We start from the raw sequence: 27,305 nt of genomic DNA, 5'->3' as shown, positions 1-27,305 counted from the left end.
AACCTGGAAAATCTGGGGTCACTTCTTAATAGGGTAGACCCCAGTCCTGCAACTGATAGCATGTGGGCAGACTGCTGTGCCAGTGTGGAGTTCCTTTATGAGCATTGGGCACATGGATTTACCCCTGTGGTTCTTTTTGCAAGACGGGGGTATTACTCCTTTAGCTATTTTTGGATGGTGCACTCAGCTTCTCCCTTAAAGATAATGGCAGATACCAGATTACCCTTATTTTTGGAACATCCATGCCAACCAAAATTCAAGCATTATTCAGTTGCCTGTTTCACAGCAGGTTACGGTTGCTGAATGAAAACAGAGTATGTCACCGATCACATTAGTTACCAAACGCAAGCACTTAAGATCAACGAAGTGACTAGATAGGGGAATCGATCTGTATCTGCCTTTTGTCTTCCCTCTTGTACTTAGATTGGAAGCTCTTTGGGGCAGGGACTGACTTTTTTTTCTGTGTTGATGCAGCACCCAGTACAATGGAGCACTGCTGCATGTTTATTACTTACATGGTTTGCCCCAAGAGGCTCCGAGTAGGAATGGGGCCTTTGAGTGTTACCACGATATAAATCTCTATCAATAATACCAATCATTATAATAATAAACCTTCCACTGCCCATGTAATCAGCAACCCCATTATTCTCATAGAGTATCAGGCCAATTTCATCACAGGAGAACAGCTTTCACTCTGGCCAATGGTCTGGTGAGGATTTGTTGTCTCTGTTTTGGTCCTTAAATAATTTTCATTTAAAAGGTGTTGGCAAACAGGGAAGTAATGTCCATTAAATGTATTTATTAACTAGCCACCAAATTTTGTTTTGTCAAAGTACTTACAATTTCTTTGAGAATAATGGTTTCTACGTAGTTTAATAGGTGAAGGGTATAATCGTCTTGATTTATAGTGAAATTAGGTGCATGGGTCTTATTCTGGAGACTGAGCCATGTGTCTGATGTAGCTTTTGTTTCTTTTTTTCAAAAGGGTTTTGTGTTTTGGGGTTGAGTAAATGATGGGTGGGTAAGAACCTTGTTGCTTTTTAAAGACCATTTCCTTGCTTGGATTAGTAGCAAAGCAGGAGCAGAGAAATCCCAAACTCATATCACTCGGCAGGCAGGAGCAGGGAAAACAAGTTAGCTGGCTCTGCAGCAACTCACCCAGTCCTGTGTGTGTTTGGGCGCTGCTGCATCTGTGCTCAAAACACAGAGAGCCACGAATCCTCATGTCAAATGATAAGGACTCTCCTGGAGTTTGGGGGATTCAGGGGGCCGGTCACTGGTATGGGGGTAGAGGTTGTGCCCATCCTGATCATCACAGAGGAGGGCCCTCCTGGGTACCATCCCCCATTCCTGCCCAACAGCTGCAGCTTTTGACCACCCTGACTTAGGCTGAACCGCCCATGAATGTTCCCAGCTAACTGAGAACCACAGAGATAAGTGCTCCCCTATAGAGCTGGGGAAACACTGTGCATGGGCATTGCCAGGGGAGAGAGTCATCATGGAACATGCCCCTGAGCACGGGGTGGGGTTGAGGGTAGGTACCAATCCCCTGCTTGACTTTGACTGGTTCTCTGCTGCACCAAAGCATGCCCAGGACATGGCACAATAGCATCAGATTAAAGAAATTTTTAAAACCTAATTGATCTTTCCCCATTTATGCTGTTTGTTCAGTCTTTACATTTCTCTCAGCTTGGGTTGTGGAGAGCAGCTAGTCAGTTTCCCCCTGGGGCTTTCCGGCACAGGTCGTGTTTAAGTTACAAACCCCTTTGTGACAAGTTTAAACCCAAACATATGCAATGGTGCTAGTTCTCGTGATTTTGTTGCTAGTCTTGTGATAGCTGCCATTCATCAGTCTGGAACAGTTCCTCAGATTTGTCACCTAAGAAGAATGGCTCAAGTGTGGGAATCTCTCTCATATCCTCTTCAGTCAAGACTGTAGTGGGGCAGCTGCCTCACTCCTGCAGACCAGGGGGTTAAAAGCAGCCAAGCTAGGCTGATTGGGGAAGCAGCCACAGCTGTGGCCAGCTCAATTAGGGCCCAGCTGGCCCTGATAAAAGTCTGGGGCCAAGAGCTGAGGAGTCTCTCTCTAGCTTTGGAAAGAGATGGACCTAGCTGCCTGGGAGCTCAGGGTACCGTAGACAGAGCAGTGCTGGGGAAGGGGCATGCTGAGCTGGAGAGCTCAGGCCTTGCAACCTCCCAGGCTGTGGCCTGATAGGAAGGCCTAGAGAGGTAGTAAGCTGCAGGGAAAGGCAGCAGGTCCAAACCTTCCTTGCCAGTGATGAGTGGTTTATAGACTGTAGTCTGCCCCAGTGAGTGGGGGTTAGATGATGACTAGCAGTAGCCACTGAGGCAAGGTGGGGATAGAGGGTTGGGGGGGTTCCCCTGGGAGGGGAGACCCAGAGCATCTGGGTACTGCTGGGGCAGAACCCCTGGCAAAGGGCACCAGGGTCTGACAGGACATGGGGCCAGTGGCAGGTGACACACTGTCCAGCAGAGGGTGCTCTGAAGCTGAAGTTGAGCTAATTCCCAGGATGGCCAGCAGGAGGTGCTGTGCCAGCGAGTCATTGCTTTGCTACAAGAGCAATAAAAATAATTCATTTAACTTCATCACCCCACAGTCCAGCGTAACAGACAGCCTCAATCACTGAGAGCATCAAGGCTGGTATAAGGGGATGGGCTGCAGGGCCGGATTCAGGTGCACTGGCAGAGCTGTGCAGAGAAATGATCCAGTGTGCCTGGGCTTGCTATATCAGCATCTAATCAGCTGAGGGAAAACCTCATTTTCATTCCAGCCCCCATGCAGCTTGTTCAGCTGTGAAAGCCTAGGAGTGTGTGGGAGCTCTTTGTACATACAAGAGTAAGAGCCAAGAGCGGCGGGATGGATTCAGTCTAGCGGCTGGGCACGACATGCATGGCCTAGACTACTGGGGAGGGGGTTTATTTCACAGTGCTAAAAACTGCAACACTTCTGCCTCTCAGCTTCACCCTCTCTCAGGAACTTGACAGTGAGCTCCTTGGGAGAGCAGAGCAAATAATTCACAGCACATGCATCAAGATTTAGCGTCTCTGCTGCTTGGTGAATATCTGTGAGCCCTGGTGGTTTTCCTAGAACGTTATTAGTTATCCACATTTATTCAGTCAATGTTGTATTGAATTGATTTTTTACCTTCTGAATTGACTGAGAGCTGGTCTCCCTGGAATTTCAGTACTCACCAGTTAAAATCTGAGCTGTGGTAGCCAGACAGTCACATGGTATTGTGGCTGGATGAGATTGCAAGGACCTCCAAATACTTGTGGGTGGGGATTTAAAGTTAGTTTCCCCACAAACACTCATGTGTTTGACTTTGAAATTGGGTTTCTCTGAACATTGATGTGAGTAAATCTCAATTGGTTGAGTGTTTGTGGAAAGCAAGCACATAGGGCAGCAAATGTGACCAAAGAGAGTTCATTTAAATATGGGAGTGAATGTTGTTGGAAAATTAGTTATCCTATCATAGAATCGTAGGACTGGAAGAGACTTCAAGTCCAGTCCCTTGCACTCATGGCAGAACTAAGTATTATCTAGACCATGCCTGACAAGTGTTTGTCCAACCTGCTCTGAAAAATCTCTGATGATGGAGATTCCACAATGCCCCTGGGCAATTTGTTCCAGTGCTTAACCACCGTGACAGTTAGGAGATGCAATATCTCACAGCTCTTTTCCAGAGTCAGCTATGCAGCCAGGTGAGTTGTTAAAACATTAGACAGTTTCTCCTGTCTCTCATCTCTTGGTGCTAGTTGGATAAATGGGTTGTCCTGAAACCAGCCTCATCCTTCACTGAAACAGCAACAACAAATAAAACACTGTCCACACCCAGTGATCTATCCCTGGAGACCTTCCCTTCCCCAGGCCCACATCCCCAGGCTACAAATATGAAATGAAGCATGCTTGCGACATCATGGATAACTTGAAAGCAAGAGAATGGCCTGCAGCCACCCTGTGATCACAGGGTCAGAACCATCAGCCAGAGTCCACTGAGTTGCCACTACTGGCTGCACAGGTGGAGAACTTGGTGAGCGACTCTTGCAAAGGAGGTTGTAGAAGGGGCTCAGAGGTGGAGCATGCCATGGAGGAAAAGGATTGCTAATGGAGTCATTTCTTGCTGCTCTTGAACACACAATCCAGCAACCTGTTGGGTGCCATTGCTGAGTCACCTGCAGGACATGCCAAGTTCTTTCCTCAGGATGGGCTGTCAGAGCTCCAGGAAATAGGCCCCTCCAGAAAATGAGGGTGTTTGGAAGAATTTAGGGAAGAAGGTTTGGGGGGTTGGTAGGAGGGGGAGGAGAGAATGAGGGGGCTGGGGAAGAGGGAGAAAGGAGTTTGGGGGAAGGAGAGGCTAGTAGTTTGGGAGGACTGAGGTGGGAAACTTGGGTATGAGGGGACTTTGCTTGTATTGGTGAGGCTGCAGGAGGGGCAAAGGGGCCTTGCTGTGCTGGGCCCTCTGCTTGTGCAAGGGGCTGGCGGCACTTTGGGGCCTGCCTCCCTCCATCTTTGCTGACACAGTCATGGCCCTGAGGACAGAGGCCATTCAGGAGCTGGGTTGGGCTCGGAGTGCTGCTAGCGCAGCTCCCAGGAGGAAGGCCTTGGAGAGGTCTGAGTGCCATCCCCACGCTGGGGCTCTGCCCCAAGCTCACCTTGAGGGTGACATGGTTTAAGAGCAGCCCCTGAAGGACAGGGCAGTGGCTTGGCCTGGGTGTCCCTGTGGGGATGAATGCCAGACTTTTGCCCCACACAAGAGACCAGGCCCTGAGGCCAGGTGCAGGAGTGAGTGGGGCAGATGGGTGGGGCTGGACTGGGAATGGGCAGAGCACTGACTCCACTTCCCCTTTTCTGGCCAGTGCAGAGAGTTGGGGAAGCAATTTGTTGTTGAGACATGCCAGCAGTAAATTACCATCCCCTGTGAGCAAAGGGAGGGACCTGAGCTCATACGGTGGTGCAGCAAGGACATAATCCTTCTTCCGTGTGCCATGGTCAGGCCTGTCTTTCAAGCTGCTTTTACTTTGCCAAGCCATTAGCATAAACACCAGGTTAACTCGTGTGTTTTCTGAGAGAAGTGGGCATGGTGAATGTCCAGAGTGACCTAGACAAATCGGAGGATTGGGCCAAAAGAAATCTGATGAGGTTCAACAAGGACAAGTGCAGAGTCCTGCATTTAGAATATCAGGGTTGGAAGGGACCTCAGGAGGTCATCTAGTCCAACCCCCTGCTCAAAGCAGGACCAATCACCAGATAGATTTTTACCCCAGTTCCCTAGATGGCCCCCTTAAGGATTGAATTTATAACTCTGGGTTTAGCAGGCCAATGCTCAAACCACTGAGCTATCCCTCCCCCTCTCAGGAAGGAAGAATCCCATGCACTACTACGGACTAGGGACCGAATGGCTAGGCAGCAGTTTTACAGAAAAGGACCTGGGGATTACAGTGGACGAGAAGCTCGATACGAGTCAGCAGTGTGCCCTCATTGCCAAGAAGGCCAATGGCATATTGGGCTGTATTAGTAGGAGCATTGCCAGCAGATCAAGGGAAGTGATTATTCCCCTCTATTCAGCACTGATGAGGCCACACCTGGAGTATTGTGTCTAGTTTTGGTCCCCCCACTACAGAAGGGATGTGGATTTTGTAAAGGCAAGGGGACAGTTGCCTGTGGTCATTCTTGGTCCCTAATTTGGCAGCAATGTGATGATGGCTCTAGAACTGCTGTGGATGGACATCTTGGAAAGCTAAGATGGTGTCATTAAACTCTGACCCTTGTTCATGAATCACACCCACTCGGACTGCAGGAGTTTAAGGGAAATTCAAACCACAGACCGTCACCTATCATTCACCATGACTTGCAGTCTTGATGGATTTGATCTCCCTAGTTTTTCTTCCTCTCTTTTCAGGGCTTGTTAAGACAGCTAGTCCTGTTGCCAGGATCTGATGCTACCTCAAGGATGTGCACTAACATGAACTTTAAGCTAGCAGTGCTCTCCATCCCCCCAGTACTGCAGGATCTCCCAGTGAAGCCAGCAAGCAATGAGGTGCTGAAATACCCTTACGGTCAGTAACATGCAACTGATAGTTCACGAGGTGCTTCACCATCGTGCATTAGCAGAACATTACAGCAGAAGCTTATTGCTGCTTTCTAACTGCTCGTAGCCTGATGCTAGTCTGATGGGAAAGCCAACCATGGTGAGCAGACTGCATAGCAAGAAGGCAAGAGCTGCAAGGTGTTTCGCATCTCAGGGGAAGGAATTTTTGTCTTCCATTGATTTTATCCTATTGTTTTTCTTGGAAACTTGCAGAATCAGTCATGGAACAGAGCAATCTTGAGGGTATTTCCTATCATGTACTTGTGCCAGGCTTGGAAGGAATAGCTGTAGCTCATCTCTTTTCCCAGAACAACACTTACATTATCTTGCATATTGCTGTTAACTATTTCCCTAAGCAATTTCCTGTCAGTACAGTATAGGAAGAATCTTATCTCAAAACAGTAGCATATGTAGAAGAAGAATAGTACAGTGACTAAGGTGAGGGGCCTGGGCAGCAGAAGATCCAGGTTCTTGTTCTGCTACGAGCTTCCTGGATGACTTTTTAGGGAGGGTATCTTTCTGAAAAGTGAATGGCATGTTGATCAAAGGTTTTGAGAGACACAAGGGTTAAAAATGAAGGTTTTTTCCCCTTCTGAAGGTTTTGTTTGGCTTGTCATAACTCCAAAATGGCTTGGCCCAGAAATGACTGACTTGGTCTAACCTATTGGTCTGGGTAAGAGTTGATACCATGGAATAGTCTTAGGATGGGGCATATGGAGAGAGGGCCCAGAGGGATGATGCAGGGAAGAGAGTTGGCCATACAGCAGTCCAGAGACCCACTTCTGAAATAAATCCAGCATTCAGTCTTCATTAGACTTTAGCACAAAGAGCTCATTAAGTAGCATGGAGACAGTTCAGGCCATTCATATCCATTGTGCTGAGCTGTCTGCAGGCTCAGGCAGACAGCACTATTGTGTTTTGCATTCTGTTCCTGTGTGGAAGGTCTTTGTCAGTCCCATAATAGCTACCACTGTAATTTTTTTTTTAACATGAAAGCTTAGGCTAGCGTTCAGTTCTGGCAAGGGATGGATTGGATGGGAAATTCTGCAGACCCCTGTCAATAAGGAAGCGGGTTTTATCCCTTGGAAATAGCAAGAGAAGCTGCATTTCTGAGTCTGATCTTTGTGGTACATGTCAGTTTGCAAAGGCCACTTCTGAGAATTGCTAGGGAGCAAGGCACTGCCCTCAGAATCGCAGATCAGCTAGTGAGAGCTGTCCTGGGGAGATAATGCCTCTAATGCACAGTAATATTCTCATAAGAGCACTGCTGTGTGGAGCTCTGTGGAAACAGGTCTGGGCTGGTCTCTTGCTCAGAAAACAGCCCAGCATTACTCCCTATGCAGTTATTCTAAGCACTGCTGTGGTTCTATTTCCCCTCCAGGCTAATTACTATCATTCTAAGCGTAGCGCAGCATCTTCCAAGGCTTGTAGCATACGGAAGGATGGTGGGGTCTGGGCTCTTTGTGTCCTCGAAGGGAATAGAGCGGGGAGCTCACTCTGGAATTCTGGGATGAATCCATTAGTAAGTCTCCATGCCTGATTCTCCTCTGGCTCATGCCAGTGTGATTCCTTGGATGTCAGCGAGTTACCCCTGATTTGCACTGGTGTAAGAGTGAGGCGAGTCAGGCCCGAGTTGCTGGAGAGCAAAAGAGAGCCAGGCACTGAGAGCAGAGGGATCTGAGAGCACTCTCTGTGGCCCGCAGGGTGGTTGTGGCAGCGGGTGATGTGAGCCAGAAGGGGGAGAGAAAGAGAGAGCAGTTCCGCCCCACCAGCCCAAATCAGAATTAGGTGACACTGGGCTCTGGAGAGTTCTGCAGTAGGTGGCTCAGAGAAACTGAACTAGCAGCTGAATTGAGAGCAGCTCCCATTTCCCTGACAGACTCCATCTCAGCTTCTCTCATGGGGAAATGGGGAGACCCAGCAGAGAGAGGGGGTGTTATGTTTTCCCACCCACACTCAGGCTGAGACTGGGGCTGGAACAAGCTAGCTGAGATCATAGAGACTAGGCAGACAGGTGTGTAGTGAGTGTTTGCCTCCTCCCCCAACCCCCCACACAGAAGACACCAGCTGCGGTATTTCCCCCTGTGTGGGCGGGTGGGGGCTGTCAAAGAAGGAGCTGTGGCTGTCAGGCCAGAGCCTGGCACAGCCAGCTGCACTGGCAGAGCAAGGCCGAGAGACAGACTCTGAGCCCAGTTTGTAAGGTCTCAAACAGCTCTCAGAGAGAGATGCCGTCCTCTCCCCTCCCCCAGGCCATTTGGGGGGGGGGGTTGGCTGGGATAGTAGAACATCCCCCTCTCCCTCTGCAGCATCTGGGCTCAAGCGTTTAATTCCAGTTTGTATTTATGCTCCAGTCTCCCTAGGGGTACGGCTGGGAGTGTGATCCTGGCTCTAGGAGACATACACACGCTAGCCCTGATCAGTCTAGCATGCTAAAAATAGAGACTAGCCATGGTGGCACGAGCAGTGCGACAGGTTAGCGCCTTGAGTGCATACGTGCCCTAGACTGTAGGCACATACTCGGGGCAGCTAGCTCTTCCTGCTGCTCACACTGCCGTGGCTACCCTCTACTTTTAGTGCTCCATCTCAGCTAGCATGGGCATGTCCCCTGCAGCTGGGAATCATGCCCCCAGCTCCAAGTGTAGACGTCCCCTAGGACTGACTTGGATAGGCTGCTTGTCCCCCTAACAGAATAACAGAGACCAGGGGGAGAGCTCGGAGTAGAGGGAGAAAATTAAAAAAAGAAATGTTTTTCCACTTTAAAAACATATGGAAATGAGGCAATGCATAGTGATCGATACGCAAATTAAGCTCTTGTACATTTGTATATCTCCAAATTTCTGGACCTTGGGCCTTAACAGATATGAGATAGATTAGCCCCTCGGAGCTCTGCAGCATATCTGCTGAGTCTGCCTTTGTCTTGGAACAGTGCCCTTGCTATTGCTTCTGCAAAGTGGACATGCAGTCTCTTTCTCGTGAGTGAAGACCCCATTCAGCACAACGCTAAAGCACATGCTGACGTTAAGCACAGCCGTACTCTAATTGACATGTGTGGGCTACGCTGATGTACTTAAAGTTAAGTGTGTGCTTAGGCGCTTTGCGCGGTGTGGGTCCTAAGCCATGTAACCCACTGTGATCCGTAGGAATCTCTATCCAATCCAGGCCACCCTACGCTGTACACTCAGGCAGGGCAGTGTGCGCAGTGGGTCTCCATTTTTAATGGTCCGATTCAATCTTTCATTGTATCGAGGGCATTAAAGGGACCTGTTTGCTTTTGTTTTGTGTTCAGAGACTGACATGAAAGTGACTCTGGGATCCCGACCTCCCTGCACGAAGAATGAAAAGGCCCAGTTCTGGTTTAACGCTTCTCGGAAAGGCCTCTATCTATGTGATGGGAGTGCATGGGTCACCATGCTAGAAGGTAAGGGATCTGTGACCGGTGGACAGCTCTGCCGTTATGGCTCACTTTGTTGCTCCTAGTGGTAGAGATTTAGATTGCGAGCTCTATGGAGCTTAGACTCAGTCTTCTTATCTGGGAGCACCTGTGACTGCTCTGACACTCCCCTGGACACACCTTATGAAATTAAGATAAATGTTATTGAATTAAGTTTAATACCTTGGGATCTATTGTATTAAAAATGCAAGTGTAGATGTGTTATTGTGGAGCTTCTACAGGAGACTGACCAGTGCAATCTCTGGGATGGATTAGGAACTTCCGAGGACCTTTTGGGGACCAGAAGTGTGAAGTGGAGCTCCTAGGAAATACATGAGGTGAGGGCATTGCAACCCCCCACCTACACACTCAGTCTTTGAAGCTTCATCCTGAGGGGGACATCTGTTGTCTGTTGATCACCTGTTACATGCGGGCAGTTCAGAGACACAATCTGGATTCTCCAGGGACCAACAGACACAGAAAGGACTTCACAGAAAGATGACTCAGGGCCTTCTCCCTGATCCAGCAAATGGACAGGACCTCTGGGCGACAGAGGGCCCCAATCTTTAGGGTTGGAAAGATTTGACCATCTGAGGCCCCATAAGACTGGGTGCTGGTTCTGAGCTGAGGCTTCTGACCATAGAAGAGACTGCTTTGTGGAGTGTGGAAGAACTTCTCCTGCTATGGTGGAGTTGGAGTGACCTCTGGTAAGCTTGTCTGCATGCACGCAGGTTCTCTTATTGTTTTTAATATGTTTCCTCTGGAGTGCTTTTACCCAAAGAATAAATGTGCTTGCTTAGGAAGAGCTGTGTGGTAGCTTAATTGTGATCATCAAACACTATTAGTCCCTGGAGAGAAAGCAAGCAGGTGTCCTTAGACAGATTGTCTTTTCCTGGGAATAACACTGGAATAATTGCTGGGAACTGTTCAGCCTGAAGACACCCTGTTCAGGAAGAAAAGAGACACAGGTCTCCACCCAAGAGAGGTGATGGCTGGGGAGCTGGGGGCCCTTGCTGTACCACTGAGGGGAAACACAGGTGCAGTTGCCCTGAACTGTGACAGCACCTAACATATATTTGGTGCTATATGAATAATAATGATTATCAAAAGGTGTAAGTATGGCAAGATGAGGTGTTTTCTCTCTTTGGCTCTTGTGCAGGGTTGTTCTTTGCTAGTGGGTGTGTGAGATCTCAGCAGAGGTACAGAAAGATCTTTTCACTGCTCTCCTGCCCTCATTTTTCATTGTATGTGTGATGGGTTCGGTCACAGAGACTCCCCTTGAGACTGTCACTCTATGAGCTGGGATACCACTGAGAACAATCCTCCTGCAAGAACAGGCGCCCTCCACTCCTGTCTTGCTGAGTTAGACACTCCAGCACAGACCCAGAGGTTGGACCATGCCTCTCTGCAGTTCACTGAAACTGAGATTCACTCAGCCTAGGAGCGTCTCAGTTAACAGGGACTTTCCCAGTGCCCAGTGTTCAGCCTTTCTGGGAGCCTGTACCCCAGGTAAATCTGTTTTACTCTGTATAAAGCTTATACAGGGTAAATTCATAAATTGTCTGCCCTCTATAACACTGATAGAGAGAGATGCACTGCTGTTTGCTCCCCCAGGTATTAATCACTTACTCTGGGTTTATTAATAAACATGTGATTTTATTAAGTATAAAATGTAGGATATAAACTGTTTCAAGTAATAACAGACAGAACAAAGTAAGTCACCAAGCAAAATAAAGCAAAAACATGCAAGTCTAAGCCTAATACATTAAGAAACTGATACAGGTAACATCTCACCCAATAAGCTTCTTTCACAGACTAGACTCCTTCCTAGTCTGGGCCGAATCCTTTCCCCTGGTATAGTCCTTGTTAGTTCCAGCAGACATCTCAGGTGGTAAGCAGGGATTTTTTTTATAGCTTTGGCACAAGGCGGGAATCTTTTGTCTGTGCTTGTCTCCACCCTCGCCTCATCAATGGAAAAGTACAAGGATTAAGATGGATTCCAGTATTATGTGACATGACCACATGCCAGTGTAAGACCCCTAGTCTCCATTCTTCCTGGGTTGGCCCACAGGTACACAGGAAGGCTTGCAGGTAAATAAACCATTTACAACCAATTGTCCTAGTCAATGGGAGCCATCAAGATTCTAAACCACCATTAATAGCCCACATTTCACATAATTACAATAGGACCTCAGAGTTGTACTTCATATTTCTAGCTTCAGATACAAGAATGTTACATGCATACAAATAGGAGGAATATAGTCAGTAGGTTATAACCTTTGTTTTGATAACTTACAAGAGATCTTTTGCATAAAACATATTCCAGTTACATCATATTCACTCTCATAAGCATATTTCCATAAAACATATAGAGTGCAACGTCACAGTATGGATGTAGGTCCATCCTCCGGCACTGCTCCTCTGGTCCGTCTCTAGATTGTCTGGATCTCCTGAAAGAAATAGCTAGTGAATTATCCCATTGCACCACCCAGCCTCTTTCCCCACTTATACAGACCTTTACTGGTGTTAGGGGATACCCCTCAAGCGTCTGCTCATTGGGTGGTTTTCTTTCCCTATTGCCATTCTGGATGGTGCTAATAATCCACCAATCTGGGTTACTCCTTTTTTGTTCTGATTAGAGCTGGTCAGAATGTTTCCATCCAAATGTGGGGTTTTTGGACAGAAAATGCAGTTTCAACTCCTGGGTGAAATTTTTCAGTTTTTCCTGATGGAAAATTAAAATAGATTATTTTGTTTCAGGATGGTTCAATGCAAATTGAAATATTTTGATTCGCTGAACTGAAATGTTTCTTTCAAGTCAGTTCAACGTTACATTTCATCTCCCTATGGTGGCACACTGCTTCATGGGAGTTGTAGTTTGGATGCCTGATGTCCCCATTCTTCCCTAGTCTCCAGGTCCCTGGCTGGACTACATCTCCCACGATGCAACATGGTCTCCTCTTTGATTTAGCTCTTGTCTTCACTGCAGTTAACTCATGTTCTAACTTGAGTGTTGCCCTGCGTCCCATCTACAAACAAAACCGTTTTACTCAAGTCTGATGGTGATTTTAACTCCTGTTGTCTAGCCTGCCAGGGGGTAGAGACTAAAGCTTGAGTTAGCTGCTAACATGACCACTCTGTAGTATGGATACAGGCTAGTGCCACTCAAGTGCTGCTAGTCCTCCAGAGCCTTCGCACAATTCCCCCTGTTTGCCCAAAAAGGACAGACAAGTTCTCCACAATTTACTGGGAAAAGATTCATACAGTAACTGATCTTAGTGCAGTGCAAAGAACCATGGGATGGGTCCCCAGAAGTTTTAGCATCATACACAAGTGAGTGCAGCACTAATGTGGACACAGAAGCTAGTGTGTCATTTCATAGCATGGCTACTAGTCTCTCACTCAAGCTAAGCTAACTCAAGAGGAGTAACTCAAGTGTAGATCATTTGAGTTAACTCTGCAGTGAAGACTGACCCTGAGTAGCATGGTGCATCATGGGAGTCACATGACTGCAGATATAGTCACAAGACATTTTGAAATTTCTGAATCAAAATTCTTCTGAACTTTTCATTCTGCAAAAAAGAAAAAGTTGAAATTGTGGCATTTCCCCCAGAATGGAAATTCTGATTTTTCACTCAGCTCTATGCCTGAATCTTCCCTTTAGAAGTCTATAGTCACTCAGTTTGAGGTGTGGAATTATAAGCTGGTTATGAGGTAAAAATCAGTACAGCTCTGTGGATGAGCTGCTAAGAAAGCTTTATACAAGTAGGAAACTGTCTGGAGTTTTGAACCATTCAGCTTTAAACTTTTTCATAATTTTTAAACTACTGAACCAATTTCAAACCTGGTTTGTTCTGTAGATTGCGTAGAGACTTAAAAATCAAGCCAAGTTTTAAGAAGTTATGCACTGTTATTTATTGAAAGTCAAGTCCGATCAGAAATCCCAGTTTGCATTCTATTATATTCTATATTAATTGGTAAATAATATATAAGGATAAAAAGAGGGATCATGTTTTATGGCATAAACACAAGTTGTCAGAACTCAGGATGGGCTTTTATTCTTACTCTGTACTTCCTGACTTCTGATTTCTCAACCTTAATGTTGCATCAGCACTAGTGTTTGTTGGTTTTTGGTTTTCAAAAGAGATAAAATGATATGACAACCGGAATATTAAAAGACCAAAGGTCAGGCTTTCACACCTATTTAGCATCTGGTTGAAAACTGCTTGACTGCTTGGTACTAGGAAAATTGATCTCTAGAACTGCACTGCATAGGGCACCAGACTAGGGTTCAGAGCGCCTGGTTTCTATTCCCCGCTCTGTTATGAAATGGCTTTGGGGAAGTCATTTCAATTCTGTGTACCCAGGGCTGATGGAGGGCGGGGAACCGGTACAAATTACCGGGGCCTGGAGGTCTGGAAGGGAGCCTTGGGCCTGGCTTCCCCGGCTTTGTTGGCCCTGTTTAGCCGGTCCGCCCTTGCTGGGGGGCCTGAAAAAATTTTTTCACCGGGGCCCAAACCCGCACTCGGTGGCCCTGTGTTCCCACCTGTAAACTGGACATGGATTTGACCCCATCACTGCAGCATAAAAGCACCTCTCAATATTTAGAAATGGCAGCAACATTTATCTACTTCCTGCCTTCCACTCCTGCAGGAGAACTAGCTCAACTAGCTGTTTGTGTGTCAGTGGGTGGGTTGTGTGTGAAGAATTTACTGAGTGGAGGCAAGTTCAATCATTGTAATGAGACTCACCTGCCTTTATAATGCACATTGAGCTCTAGGACTGAACAATGCTATGTATTAAGTATTAAACAGTTCTGCTATGAAAGAGGTCTTACATATAGCTGGGGCCTGCACAGTTAAGAGCTTTAAAGAGCAAGTGAAAAATAATGCTTGCAAAATGCTATGTACCAAGTATTATTAAAGAGGGTCAGTTACAGGGGTGGGACTGGAACTTCAGCTGCAGACTCAAAACCTCCCTGTGCTCTCCTTTAAGCCGTGTGATTTCAGTGAAGGCTCGTGGCTGGGGAGAAAGCAGCTTTTAACAGTCCTTGCATGCACAGATGCTAAGTTTTCTTTTTTCCCTCCTGGGGGTGCTCCCCGACACCCTGCCCTAAGGCCCCACCCCTGCTCTGCTTCCTCCCCGAGGCACCGTCCTCTCTGTCTCTTCTAGGCCCTCTCCAACCCCTTCCCCAAGGCCCCGCCCACTTGCTGCTCTTCACCCTCCCCCAAGCACGTCCCCCAGCGGCTGAACAGCTGTGGCTGGTGGGTGCTGAGCAGCCATGATTTTTTTTTCTGTGTGTGCTCCAGCCCATAGTCCAGGGGTTCTCACAACAATTTTTTTGGTGGCCTCAGAGTGCAGCCACCAACTCTCAGTGGTGGCCGCACTGACACTTTTTTCCTAAAATACTTAATTAACTTTAAGAAAAACAATTAAATATGCACAGATTTACATCCAAATCATTGTCATTTATAGTTGTAGGGTTTTTTGGCTGAGTCAATAACAAAAATAATGCTGCATCCCCCTCAGGGCCGGCTCTAGGTTTTTGCCGCCCCAAGCAAAACAATTTTTGGCTGCCTCACCAGTGCTGACTCCGCCCGCTCCCCCCTCGCCTCCAGCTGGTCCGGTGCTGGCAGGGTCGGGATAAGCAGCGGGGCTCCCAGGCCGCACCTCAGCCCAGGGTCCCTCCAGCCAGGGTTCCCGCCTCCAGGACTGGCCAGAACCTGGGAGGGCAGAGCTGGGAGACCACCTCAGCAGGGGGCTGAGGAGCTGGGGCAGGGTAGTCTCAGAGGGAGCAGAGCCCCTGAGAGCGGGACGTGGGCCCCACATGGCAGTGCCCCGCCCTCTATGGCCCTGCTGCTGCTGCTGCTTCTGGCCACCCTGCCGCAGTCCTTGGGCAGCTCAGGCCACTTCGCCCAGCCCCGGCTGCGGCACTGGGGGGCGGCTGCCTTGCAGAACCTGGCACGGGGCAGCCTCCAGCCCGAGTGTCCCTTGCTTGGAGCCTGCCCAGCCCAGCCACAAGATGCAGGCACTGCTCCCCTGCGGTGCGAACCGCAGCGGCCCCAGGGTGCACCCCGTGTATGACACGCTGCTGCTGCCAGGGCCGGCTCTAGGCTTTTGCCACCCAAAGCAAAACAAAAAACAAACAAACAAAAAGGGATGACCAGAATGCCGCCCCTGAAAATGTGCCGCCCCAAGCACGTGCTTGGTTTGCTGGTGCCTAGAGCCGGCCCTGATCCCCCTTCACCTCTCCTTTTCCTGCCCCATGCAGGGCTTAGTGGGTCCTGGGGCTTGGGGTGAACAGTGATATTTGTATATTTGTTAATATCACAGCCAGGGGCAGCTCTATGTTTTTTCGCTGCCCCAAGCACAGCAGTCAGGGTGCCTTCGGCGGTGTTTCTGCAGGAGGTCCACCGGTCATGCGGATTTGGCAGTGGTTCTGTGGGTGATCTCCCGGTCACATGCCTTCGGCGTACCCACTGCCGAAGACACGGGACTGGTGGACCTCCTGCAGAAATGCCACCGAAGGCTCCCTGACTGCCATCCTCACGATGACCGGCACGCCGCCCTGCCCCCTGGCTTGCAGCCCCAGGCACACACTTGCTGCGCTGGTGCCTGGAGCCGCCCCTGATCACAGCACACTTAGTACTGCCCACTGCCATGCAGCCAGAGCAATGGGCCAGCACCCGGGGCTAGTGCCTGCTACCGCATGGCCAGAGCTCAGAGCTGGGTGCTGGAGCTAGGAGTCAGCACCCGCCGTTGAGTGGCTGGAGCCAGCGCTTGCTGCTGTGTGGCCAGGGCCAGGAGTCGGGACCTGAGACCAACTCCTGCCATGGCGTGGCTGGAGCCCAGGAACAGAGCTGTGCTTTGGTGCCTGCTGCCGTGCAGCTGGGACAGGGGATCAGCACCAGGGGTGGGGCCACATGGCTGGAGCCCAGGGCCGGTGCCCGTCACCGCACGGCTGGAACTGGGGGCCAGAGGCAGACTGAAGCTCTGCTGCCAGAGCCAGGGGTTGGCGCCCAAAGCCCTATGGTTGGAGCCCGCTGCTGTGTGGCTGGGGCTGGGGGTTGGCACCTGTGGCCAGTGCCTGCCACCGCACGGTTGGAGCCCGGGACTGGAGTCGAGAGCCAATGCCTGTTGCCACACAGCTGGAACCAGGGGCCACAGGCTGAAACCCTGCAGCTGGAGGCCATGGCTGTGTGGCAAGAGCCGGGGGGGGGGCGGGTGGTCCGTACCCCCTGCCCTGCAGTCGGAGCCTGGGGCTGCACAGCCAGGTTCCTGAAGTCTCACTGCTAGAGCCTGCAGCCCAACCCCCCTCCCCCAAGGTGGGTCAAGAACTCACCTTGCTCCTGCAGCGTTGTGCCCCACTTCTCTCCAGAGGCGGCGCAGGACGGTGGAGGGGCCAATCCTTCGCCACCCCCGCCCCCCGGAGGCTGAAGTTGGCGCATGAAAAGCCCCTGGTGGCCACATGAGGCCACAGTGGCTGCATTTGAGAAACGTTGCTATAGACGGTGCCTATGCTTGCATGTTTTGAATTCTCTTGGTGAAGGAGGCATTTCAGTGGGTAGTTAAATAGCTGTGTGTGCATGCACACTACATCCATGTTTGAAATGGCTGTGTAAAAGTTAATGACAGAGAAGCTGGGTGAGATTATATCTTTTACTGGACCAACTTCTGTTGGTGAGAGAGACAAGCTTTCAAGTTATACAGAGCTCTTCTTCAGGTCTGGGAAAGGAACTCAGAGTGTCACAGCTACATAGAAGTGTGGAACAGAGAAGGAGTTAACACATGTTGCAAGAGATCACACAAGGTGAAGTTGTTAGTTAACATCTCTACAGGCCTAGGACAAAAGAGGATTACTGGGTTACCACCCTGCAGTCTAAAAGCTCTTTTCTACTGTGCATGGGCTATGGAATATTTTCAAACCTTCATAACTTCTCCATTTTATCTTTCAGTTTTTGCAGGTGCCTAAATCATGCACTTCCTACTCCTTGTGGATGTGCTTTTAGGTTGATTATTATTTATGTGTATTGCAGTAGCACCCAAGACCCTAACCAAGATCAGGCCCCGTTTTGCTAGGCGCTATACATAGTGTAAGAGACACTCCCTGCCTAAGATTCACAGATTACAAGGACAGAAAGAACCATTGTGATAATCTGATCTCCTGTATAGCACAGGCTGGGGAACTCCTCCAAATAATCCCTAGGGCAGATCCTTTAGAAAAACATCCAATCTTGATTTAAAAATTGTCAGTGATGGAGAATCCACCATGACCCTCGGTAAATTGTTCCAGTGGTTAATTACTCTCACTCTTAAAAATTTACATCTTATTTCCAGTCTGAATTTGTCTCGCTTCAACTTCCAGCCACTGAGCGTGTTAGACCTTTCTCCACTAGACTGAATCACCCATTATTAGATATTTGTTCCCCATATAGATACTTACAGACTGTGATCACGTCAGCCCTTAACCTTCTCTTTGGCTACGTCTATACTACCCGCCCGGGTCGGCGGGTAGCGTTCGACTTCTCGGAGTTCGATATATCGCGTCTCATCTAGACGCGATATATCGAACTCCGAACGCACTCCCGTCGACTCCGGAACTCCACCAACGCGAACGGCGGTGGCGGAGTCAACGGGGGAGCCGCGGACTTCGATCCCGCGGCGTCTGGACGGGTGAGTAGTTCGAACTAAGGTAGTTCGAGTTCTGCGTACCTTAGTTCGACCCCTCCCCCCCCGGTGTAGACCAGGCCTTTGTTAAGCTAGATAGATTGAGCTCCTTGGGTCTGTCACTCTAAGGCAGGTTTTCTAATCCTTGAATCATTCTCATGGCTCTTCTCTGAACCCCTCTCCAATTTATCAACATCCTTCTTGAATGGGGGACACCAGAACTGGACACTGCCTTGAGGCGCTTACAATCTAGATAGACAAGAGAGAGGAGGGTAAGGGAAAGGAGTATAACATACAAGCAGAGTGAACAATCTGATGGTGACGTGTTTGTGGTATGATAGTACCACAATTATTATTTTCTTTGCTAGGCTCAGCTCTGGCTGGCTGAGTTTCTGGCTGTCTCCTCCCAGTAGTTTTTCCACCTATGGCTGATAGAAAGGTGGGGGTTCTGGTGTCCGCGAAAAGGGAATCCTTTGCACAGTTGTGGGTCTGGGGTGCTGAGGAGAGGGTTTAACTCCAGCTGATCTCAGCTCTCCCCTAGAGGGTATGGCTGTACCTGCTTTTCTCCCTTCCAGGTGGTTCCTTCCGATGGTCTCCTCAATGAGATTCAAAGTTCAGTGCCCCTTCCCCACCCTTTTTTAAACTAAAAACATGGGGGAGGGTGTTTGTTTTTTTACCCTCTCATAATGGGAAAATGCCTGAAGGGATTTTGCTCCAACTTTCTAGAACCATTCACCTGCTGACAGAGACCAGACATACAGAATGCAGCTCTGGAGGCGAATGTGTTGGAAAATGATCAGTATGTGTTATGCACAGGGAGGTACAAAGGAACCTGTTTTGCATCCTTAAGCAGAGTAGCCTCTGCAATACATGTAACATCCTTCCACTGGCAGAGCTGTGTTTATGGAACCCTTGTCTTCCTGTTCCATGCTGTCCATTGTCTGTGGCCATCACTTGTCATGTCACTATACCTAGGGCTGGACTGTGCTGGTAGAGCCCAATAGTAAATTAACTTGCCCTTTGATTTTTCAAGTCTTTCAGCACAGGGCTTTTTATTTGGTTACTCAGTGCCATGCATACGAAATAATAAAAAATATAGCCCTCCATTGAACTTTGGAACACAGTTGAATTAAGGAGTCATCTATTTTTCATTTCCAGTCTTTTTTTTTTGTTATTTCCTAGTCAAAGAGAGGCTGGACTATGTAGAAGAATATCAGAACTTGATGACCAACTCTGAAACCATGGGCATCGAGATCTTCGGCATTCCAAAGGTGGGGGTTTTTGCAGCCACAGCCAATCGGTATACTCCGCCTGGGTCAGCTATCTACAAATGGACTGATGGGAAATTCCAGTCTTACCAAAACATCCCCACCTACCAAGCTCAGTCCTGGTGCTATTTCACCATAGGAAAAAAGGTAATTCCGCTTTTAGGGTTCCTTTGGTGCTGTGTCAAATTGCAAACGCTAGATGACAGTTTCTTCTCAGAAGGGCTGACCCAAATTTGAATCTTGAAAGGGTTAATGTTTTAGGGCCAGATCCTTAGCTGGTGTAAACTGGTGTAGCTCCATTAATTTCAATAGAGTTGTGCTGGTATAATGGGGCTGTCCCCATGTCTTTGGCTAATCTTCAACTGTACATAGATGATGGGGAAGGGAATGTTGCTTTTCTTTGTTTTACTATTGTACAAAGCAGCAAAAATCCATGCTAAGCTGATATCAATTACTGACACTCCATAGGAAATAGATACTTGTTTGTTTCTCCATAGCATTCAAAGCTCATCAGTCAGTCCTTCTTGAATTACTATTCTCCATGGGATGTAGGTCTAGATGAAGCCTCCAAGCCCGTGATTTTGTTCTCAAGACTCTCTAAAACAGGGGTCTCAAACATGCGGCCCGCGGAGCTCTTCCCTGCGGCCCGCGGAGCTCCCCAGGGGAGCTCCGCAGGGGCCCCCAAGAGAAAAGCGGAGGCTCCCGCCTCCGCCCCTCTCCTGGAGCCTCGGCGCATAGAGCGCCGAGTCTCCGTCCGAGCGCCTGAGCCCCGCCCCGATCCGAGCCGCATGGGGAGGGGGAGGGGGCGGGGCTGGGAGCTCTGGGCTGAGCGCTGCGCTCGGCGTGGAGCTCCCAGCCCCGCCCCCTCACCACGCGGCTCTGAGCGGGACCGCCGGAGACGCGCTCGGGTAAGGGGGGGGGGGAAAGCGGGACCCGCCGGGGCCGGGGCCGGGGCCGGGGCCGGGGCCGGGGCCGGGGGTTGGGGGAGGGAAGCGGGACCCGCCGGGGCCGGGCCGGGGGAAGGGAAGCGGGACCGGCCGGGCTGGGGGGGGGGGGAAGGGAAGCGCTCAGGGCTGGGGCAGAGGATTAGGGTGCGGGGGGATGAGGGGTTCATGATGTGGGGGCGCTCAGGGCTGGGGCAGAGGATTAGGGTGTGGGGGGATGAGGGCTCTGGCTGGGGCTGAGGATTAGGGTGCAGGGTCCTAGTGCCTGCCCTCCGCCAGTACTGGCAAGGCAGGCTTCCCTTACCCTGAGCCTCTCCAACCCCAAACCCTCAGCCCCAGCCAGAGCCCTCATTCCCCCCGCACCCTAATCCTCAGCCCCAGCCCTGAGCACCCCCACATCATGAACCCCTCATCCCCCTGCACCCTAATCCTCAGCCCCAGCCAGAGCCCTCATCCCCCCGCACCCTAATCCTCTGCCCCAGCCCTGAGCGCCCCCACATCATGAACCCCTCATCCCCCCGCACCCTAATCCTCTGCCCCAGCCCTGAGCGCCCCCACATCATGAACCCCTCATCCACAGCCCTCACCCCACAGCCCAACCCTCTTCCCTAGCCCTGAGCCCCCTCGCATCATGAACCCCTCATCCACAGCCCTCACCCCACAGCCCAACCCTCTTCCCTAGCCCTGAGCCCCCTCGCATCATGAACCCCTCATCCACAGCCCTCACCCCACAGCCCAACCCTCTTCCCTAGCCCTGAGCCCCCTCGCATCATGAACCCCTCATCCACAGCCCTCACCCCACAGCCCAACCCTCTTCCCTAGCCCTGAGCCCCCTCCTGCATCATGTACCCCTCGCCCTCAGCCCCACAGCCCTCACCCCTGCACTCCCTCCTATCCCCAAACTCCGTCCCAAAGCCTGCACCCCCACCCCCTGCCGCAGCCTGGAGCCTGCATCGAGCACAGAGCCTGCATCCAGACCCCCTCCCCCACCCAAACTCCCTCCCAGAGCCTTAGGCAGTAAATCTAAGTGCGTGTTTTGTCCTTTGAGTGAGGTGCATTACTGAGTGTATATATTTATTAAAACTGCGCACGCTTAGGGGAGGAGGTGGAGAAGAGACAGGGCAGGGGCGGGGCCTCATGGAAGGGGTGGATTGGGGGTGGGGCCAGGGGCAGCAAGGGGGCGTGTCAGTGATGCGGCCCTCGGGCCAATGCACTAGTCCTCATGCGGCCCTCGGGGTCATTTGAGTTTGAGACCCCTGCTCTAAAACAACAATTTGTTGCTGATGATTTCTGGTGGACTCTGTCTGCTCTCAGCTCAGACATTAATAGGTTTCTATTAAAATCATATTTGTGAATGTCGCAATGTCCTGTTCCCATGCGGGTCATGTATCCAGCAGAATTGTACCGTGGATGGATTTTAATAAGTCTAATGGGTATGACTGTCACGGTCTAATAACTGGCTTTCCTGAGAACTGGGCTGTGTGACCCATACCCCCTTTGATTCCATAAAACTATGTAAAGTCCCCACTGTCTAGAAAAGTACAATCGATTTCCAAACCTGGGCAGAACTCCATGTCTGTAACATGAACCTTCTAGAATCTTAGCCAGGACATGCTTCCATTTCCTAGATCTGGAGCCAGATTCTCTTCTCCATTGCACTAGTTTTATGCTGTTGTGACTCCATGGATTGTCCAGTCTGTTTCCAGCATAAAAGTGGTGGATGATGGAGTAGAGAATCAGTACCTTGTACATTGCTTCTGCTGTAGTTTACTTTCTCTTTTCTGATGTACTCGTAAATGGAATCACACCTTATGTTATGTGTGTGGCTGCCATGGTTCTGGGCCTGCTGTCTCTGTGGCCCAGATTATATCTCCCCTAATGCACCCAACTCCTGGTGTCAGACCTCGTGCAATCACCTGCCCTGTGTGGAATCCCATGGCTGTCCTACTCTTAGAGTGGGCTGTGGGCTGCAGTGCCCAGTGACTGCTTAGCAGTCCCAGTGGGCTCAGTGGCTGACCAGTGGATAGCTCAGGACCTGACCAAACAGCCTTCTTAAAACAAATTGTTTGCTCTTAGCAGCAGGGACACAGCACGAGAGAGAGGATTTTAAACAGTAAAGGCCTTTACACTGGTCGGTTGCCCCAGCCCTTAGGAGGGACCAGCTGTTACAGACCCATCCCACAGGGCCTGTCTCTGTGTCAGTCTGTTTCTCCACCAATAGGCTCTCCGACAACTGCCTCCTCGGCAGTCACTTTTGATCTGTTTCAGTCCTTTCAACCTAGCTGTGCCAACCTGGGAAAACAGCTGTGTAACCTAGCTCACTAGTCCAGGCCCCTTGCAAGGGTTTACCCGGAGGTTTCTTATCTATTTGTGTTCCCTTCCTGCCACCTCTGCTATTCAATATAGTCCTAAAGTCAGGGGTGAAAGTAGAAATAGGGACTTACCGGTACGATGCTAGGTTGGGGCCAGCTCTGGCCCCCAGAAGGAAAGGGGTCTCGAGTGGAAGGGGCAGGGATGGGGGGGGGTCAGAGCTACCCCAGGGCTCCGGCAGGCTCCAGCGGCTATTTAAAGGGCCCGGGGCGGTAGAGGCAGGGGAGCTCCGGGCCCTTTAAATAGCCCCTGGAGCCCCACCTCTACTCCAGGGCTCTGGGGGCTATTTAAAGGGCCCAGGACTCCTCTGCTTCTACTGCCTCAGTCCTTTAAATAGCCCCCGGAGCCCTGGGGTAGTGGTGGCGGGGCTCCGGCGGCTATTTAAAGGGCCCAGGGCAGTAGAGGTAGTGGGAGTCGCGCCCCTTTAAATAACCCCCGAAGCCCCACTGCTACTCCAGGGCTCTGGCAGCAGGGCTCTGGCGGCAATTTAAAGGGCCCAGGGCTCCAGCCGCTGCTGGGAGCCCCGAGCCCTTTAAATTGCTGCCCGGGGAAGCCGGGCCGCCCCGGTACGGTGCACCGGCTCTTGCCAGTACACTGTACCAGGGCGTATCAGCTTACTTTCATCTCTGCCTAAAGTATACATTGCCCATGACCCGGTCACATACAAGCTTCGTGTATGATACAGAACAGTAGTAGCATTATTCTTATGTTATTATATCTCAGCCCCACCTCCTTCACACTGACCTCTTGCTCTGCACACTGCTCACACCTTGCTTCTGGCCTCCTGGGAGCTTTCTGTGCAGGCTGCATGCATATGTTACATGCTCAGCCATCCGCACGTGCTGTCTGTTGGGGATGGGCAAAGAGGCTCACATTTGGATTTAGATGATGTTTGGATCTGAACGTTCTGACATTTGGATGATGATCATGAATATTCGGATTCAGGAAAATGTATGTTGATCTGGGGAGAGAGGCGTTGGTAGAAGAATGGCAGCACTTTCCTAGCAGATTGAGAGAGCAAGAGAATCACATCGGGAATTCACCAGCACCAACGCCCACCATAACAGCTGGCCCCCGGGGTTCAGAGACCACAGACTCAGCCAGGGAAGCATCCACCAGGGAATGTTAGCGGGGCTGTTCTTGGCTGCGAGCTGGCAGCTCTGTGCAGGTGATGCTGTGGTGGGTGTTCATTCTCTCGCTCACTTTGTGCTTCCTGTCTGAAGGGGCAGATTTCCAACACTGCTCAGCCACACAATCTTCAAAAGTTCTCAGCAGCTCCTGTGGCTCTCCCTGGAGCCTGCTGGGGGCCAAACTTTTTGAAAATGTGGCCCCAGTTGGAAGTGCGGAGACCTTGAAAATTTGGTCCTGGGCTCTTTTGCAAAGCTGGCCCTTTGAATCCCACTGTTGGGAATGTGTTACTCAGGTGGTTGCTGCCTGGCTTCTTCTCTGGTGCCTGCAGGCAGAGGTAGGGAGCTGGGCCCGCAGCTTGTGAGAGAGCCAGCCAGCTGTCTGCAAACACTTGAGAAATGTCTTTTCACACTCATGAACATAATGTGCTATGATTGAAACACATGTTGAAAACAAAGGCCCGCCAAACTATACACATGCACTGCTTATGACCTCCCTAACCTCTGTACATCTCCTCTGACCACACACAAATCCTCCCAGTCCAACCCCCCAACAATCACATCCCAGCTCCTTGTGCAGTTGAAGCGCAGAACTCCGCGGAGCCAGAATTCACCATCCCATGGTGAGGATGGCAGTAATGGTGGTACTGCAGCAGCACCTGTATCATGATCTTGCTTCTGTCCAATTTCTCATGTGGCAAGGGAAAGAACTGGCCCCTTTTTCTTAAGGATCCTGGATGTACTCTTCAGTTAATTCTGGGTACCCTGGATGTCTCAGTTGTGGAAGCCTTAGTGATAGGAATAATAAAATAGATAGTTGATCTAGCTGTCCAGAAAATGTAATAGCATCTTACTGGAAGAAAAGTTGGGATAGGTTCTTAAAATGTCCTTTTAAAAATTATGAAGATATTCACTTCTGCTGTATTTCTGGGGCCCTTCCTAGAGAAAACCTATATTTCTACTGGCCTTGTCAAGTACAGTCAGGTCCGGCTCTAACTTTTTGGCCACCCCAAGCAAACAAAAAGAGCGCCGCCCTATCGTAACACCCCCCCCATGCGAGCGCCACCGAACCCCCCCCAGCGCTGCGCCGCCTGAAGCCCCGCTCCCCCGAGCACCACACTGCCCCCCCGAGCGCTGCACCGCCCGAAGCCCTGCCCCCCCAGTGCCGCGCCACCCAACCCCCCGATGCCCCACCCCCCGAGCTCCACGCAAGCCCCTGCCCCCCCGAGCACCACGCCACCTGAAGCCCCCACCCTGCCGAGTGCCACCCAAACCCCCGCCCCCGAGCACCACGCCGCCCAACTGCCCGCCCCCGCGAGCGCCGCCCGAAGCCCCCGCCTCCCTGAAGCGCCGCGCTGCCGAAACAAATACAAACAAACAAACAAAACCGTCCAGGGCTGCCCCGCCAAACCAAAAAACAAACAAAAAAACCCCCGAGCGCCTCCCTGCCCCAAGTTGCCGCCCCAAGCACATGCTTGGTCGGCTGGTGCCTGGAGCCGGTCCTGAGTACAGTGTATCAGCCTTCCAAAAGGAGATCCAAACAGTCAAATATAAGTTACAGGAGGAAGTCGGTGAAGAGTCCTTTAGGTTGCTGCTGAAAGCACATGTCTTGAGCTGATGCAAGCTTTTCTGTTGCTTGTATTCTCTGCCCTCTTGCCAGCAGCTCATCCAGTTTTGCACGTGGGTTGCTAGAAGCTTTAACCTGCATAGAAGACACAGTGATCTCATTTTTCTTAAAGTAAACATGCATTGAAAGGCATCTGGTGTCATCACTTGTCAAGGAATATGTATTGTTGCTTTTGGGATATGGTCTTGTTGATCAGCTGGAGAGGGGTCAGAGAAGAGCCACAAGAATGATTAAAAGATTAGAAAACCTGCCTTATAGTGAAAGACTCAAGGAGTTCAATCTATTTAGTTTAACCAAGAGAAGGTTCAGGGGTGACTTGATCACACTCTGTAAGTACCTATCTGGGGAACAAATATTTAATAATGAACTCTTCAGTCTAGCAGAGAAAGGGATAATAAGATTGAATGGCTGGAAGTTGAAGCTAGACAATTTCAGATTAGAAAAGAAGCACACAATTTTAACAGTGAGGGTAATTAAGCACTGAGATAATTTACCAAGGACCAGGGTGGATTCTCCACCACTGGCAATTTTAAAATCAACTGGATTTAAAAAAAACCAAAAAAACCAAAACGACCTGCTGCCCCTCCCCCCTGAGGTCCCGCCTCTGCACCGCCCCTTCTCCCCGAGCCTTTGCCCCCATGCCGTCCCTGCCCCCGTGCCACCCCTTCTCCCTTGCCCTCACACTGCCCCTTACCCGGAAGCCCTGCTCCCACAGAACCTCTTCCCCTCCCCCCGTCGCTCATCCTTAGGGCTGATAAAAAGCGGAAGGGCATAGGCCTCCCTCTTTTAAAAGTGGAGGAGCCATAGCCCCTGGCCCCCCCGTTCCAGTGCCCCTGCCAAGAACCAATTCCTGTGGGACTCCTCTAGACACATACCTGTTCAATGACAATTCTCTGGGTACAACTATGTTTTGAGATCTATTAGCTGGTTTTTAATCTATGTAATGTTTGCCATGTTGATTTTATATTGTTCTAGTTTTTTAATCAAAATGTCATGTAGTACCAAATCAGATGCCTTACAGAGGTCAACTGTATTACATCAGCACCACTACCTTTATCAACCAAACTTGTAATGTCACCAAAAAAAGACATCAAGTTAGTTCGACATTGTTCATCAAGTGTCTGCTGTTTCCCACATGAGGTTCAGTCACATCAGCAAATTACAATCCAACAATATGAGCATCCTAACAATTTAGGGGTCAGTTACCACATAACGGAATCAAGGGTTCTTAACAGGGTATGTTACAGCTACACAACCTGTGAGAGGAAAGCTATTGGAGAATGAAAAGGTAAAGTATTGGATGGAAATTAACATTGTGATTACATAGACACTTTCTGTCTTCTCCCTGGAGCTGGGGAAATCTTTGCAATGGGAGGTTTTCTAACAGTAGAAATAACAGCTTTTGTTAAAAGAAAACAGCCAAGTTCTTTGTCCTCGGCATTAACCTACTCCAACAGCAATCCATCAGGGATGCCTTAGCATACAGATTGCAAACAGGCAATTATTCTTCTCTTCCTAAATCCATCCTTGCTGCAGGATTAGTCCCCTGTTGCGTGCCTTTGAGTGGCTGCTCACTCTAAACAAACCTGCTATGAGAGGTGCATGCACTGGATGGGTTAGTGAGCTTTGCTGAAAGCTATTTTTTTCCTTCATTCTGTAGCAAAGTTCAGTTAAAAATAAAATTGCAGTCCTTTTAAGCCTATGATCGTCCAGATCAGATGTCTGTCATTTGTAGGCTTTGTGATAGAGTGCTTGGAGAGCC

At 50.0% G+C, this 27,305-nt stretch overlaps 1 protein-coding gene across 1 annotated transcript in view; it reads left to right on the top strand.

The window, feature by feature from the left end:
- TSPEAR (thrombospondin type laminin G domain and EAR repeats) overlaps nucleotides 1–27,305 on the top strand; it is a 65,939-nt gene that overhangs the window by 5,780 nt on the left and 32,854 nt on the right. The window contains exons 5-7 of the mRNA XM_045030869.1: nucleotides 5,922–6,078; nucleotides 9,397–9,528; nucleotides 19,390–19,622. Of these exons, the coding sequence (XP_044886804.1) occupies nucleotides 5,922–6,078; nucleotides 9,397–9,528; nucleotides 19,390–19,622 (522 nt within the window). The remainder of the gene's footprint in view (nucleotides 1–5,921; nucleotides 6,079–9,396; nucleotides 9,529–19,389; nucleotides 19,623–27,305) is intronic.

Source organism: Mauremys mutica, chromosome 9 (assembly GCF_020497125.1).
Source record: "Mauremys mutica isolate MM-2020 ecotype Southern chromosome 9, ASM2049712v1, whole genome shotgun sequence".
Taxonomy (NCBI): Eukaryota; Metazoa; Chordata; order Testudines; family Geoemydidae; genus Mauremys; species Mauremys mutica.
Note: the sequence above shows the minus strand (reverse complement) of the source record. Positions and strands in the feature narration are given on the sequence as shown.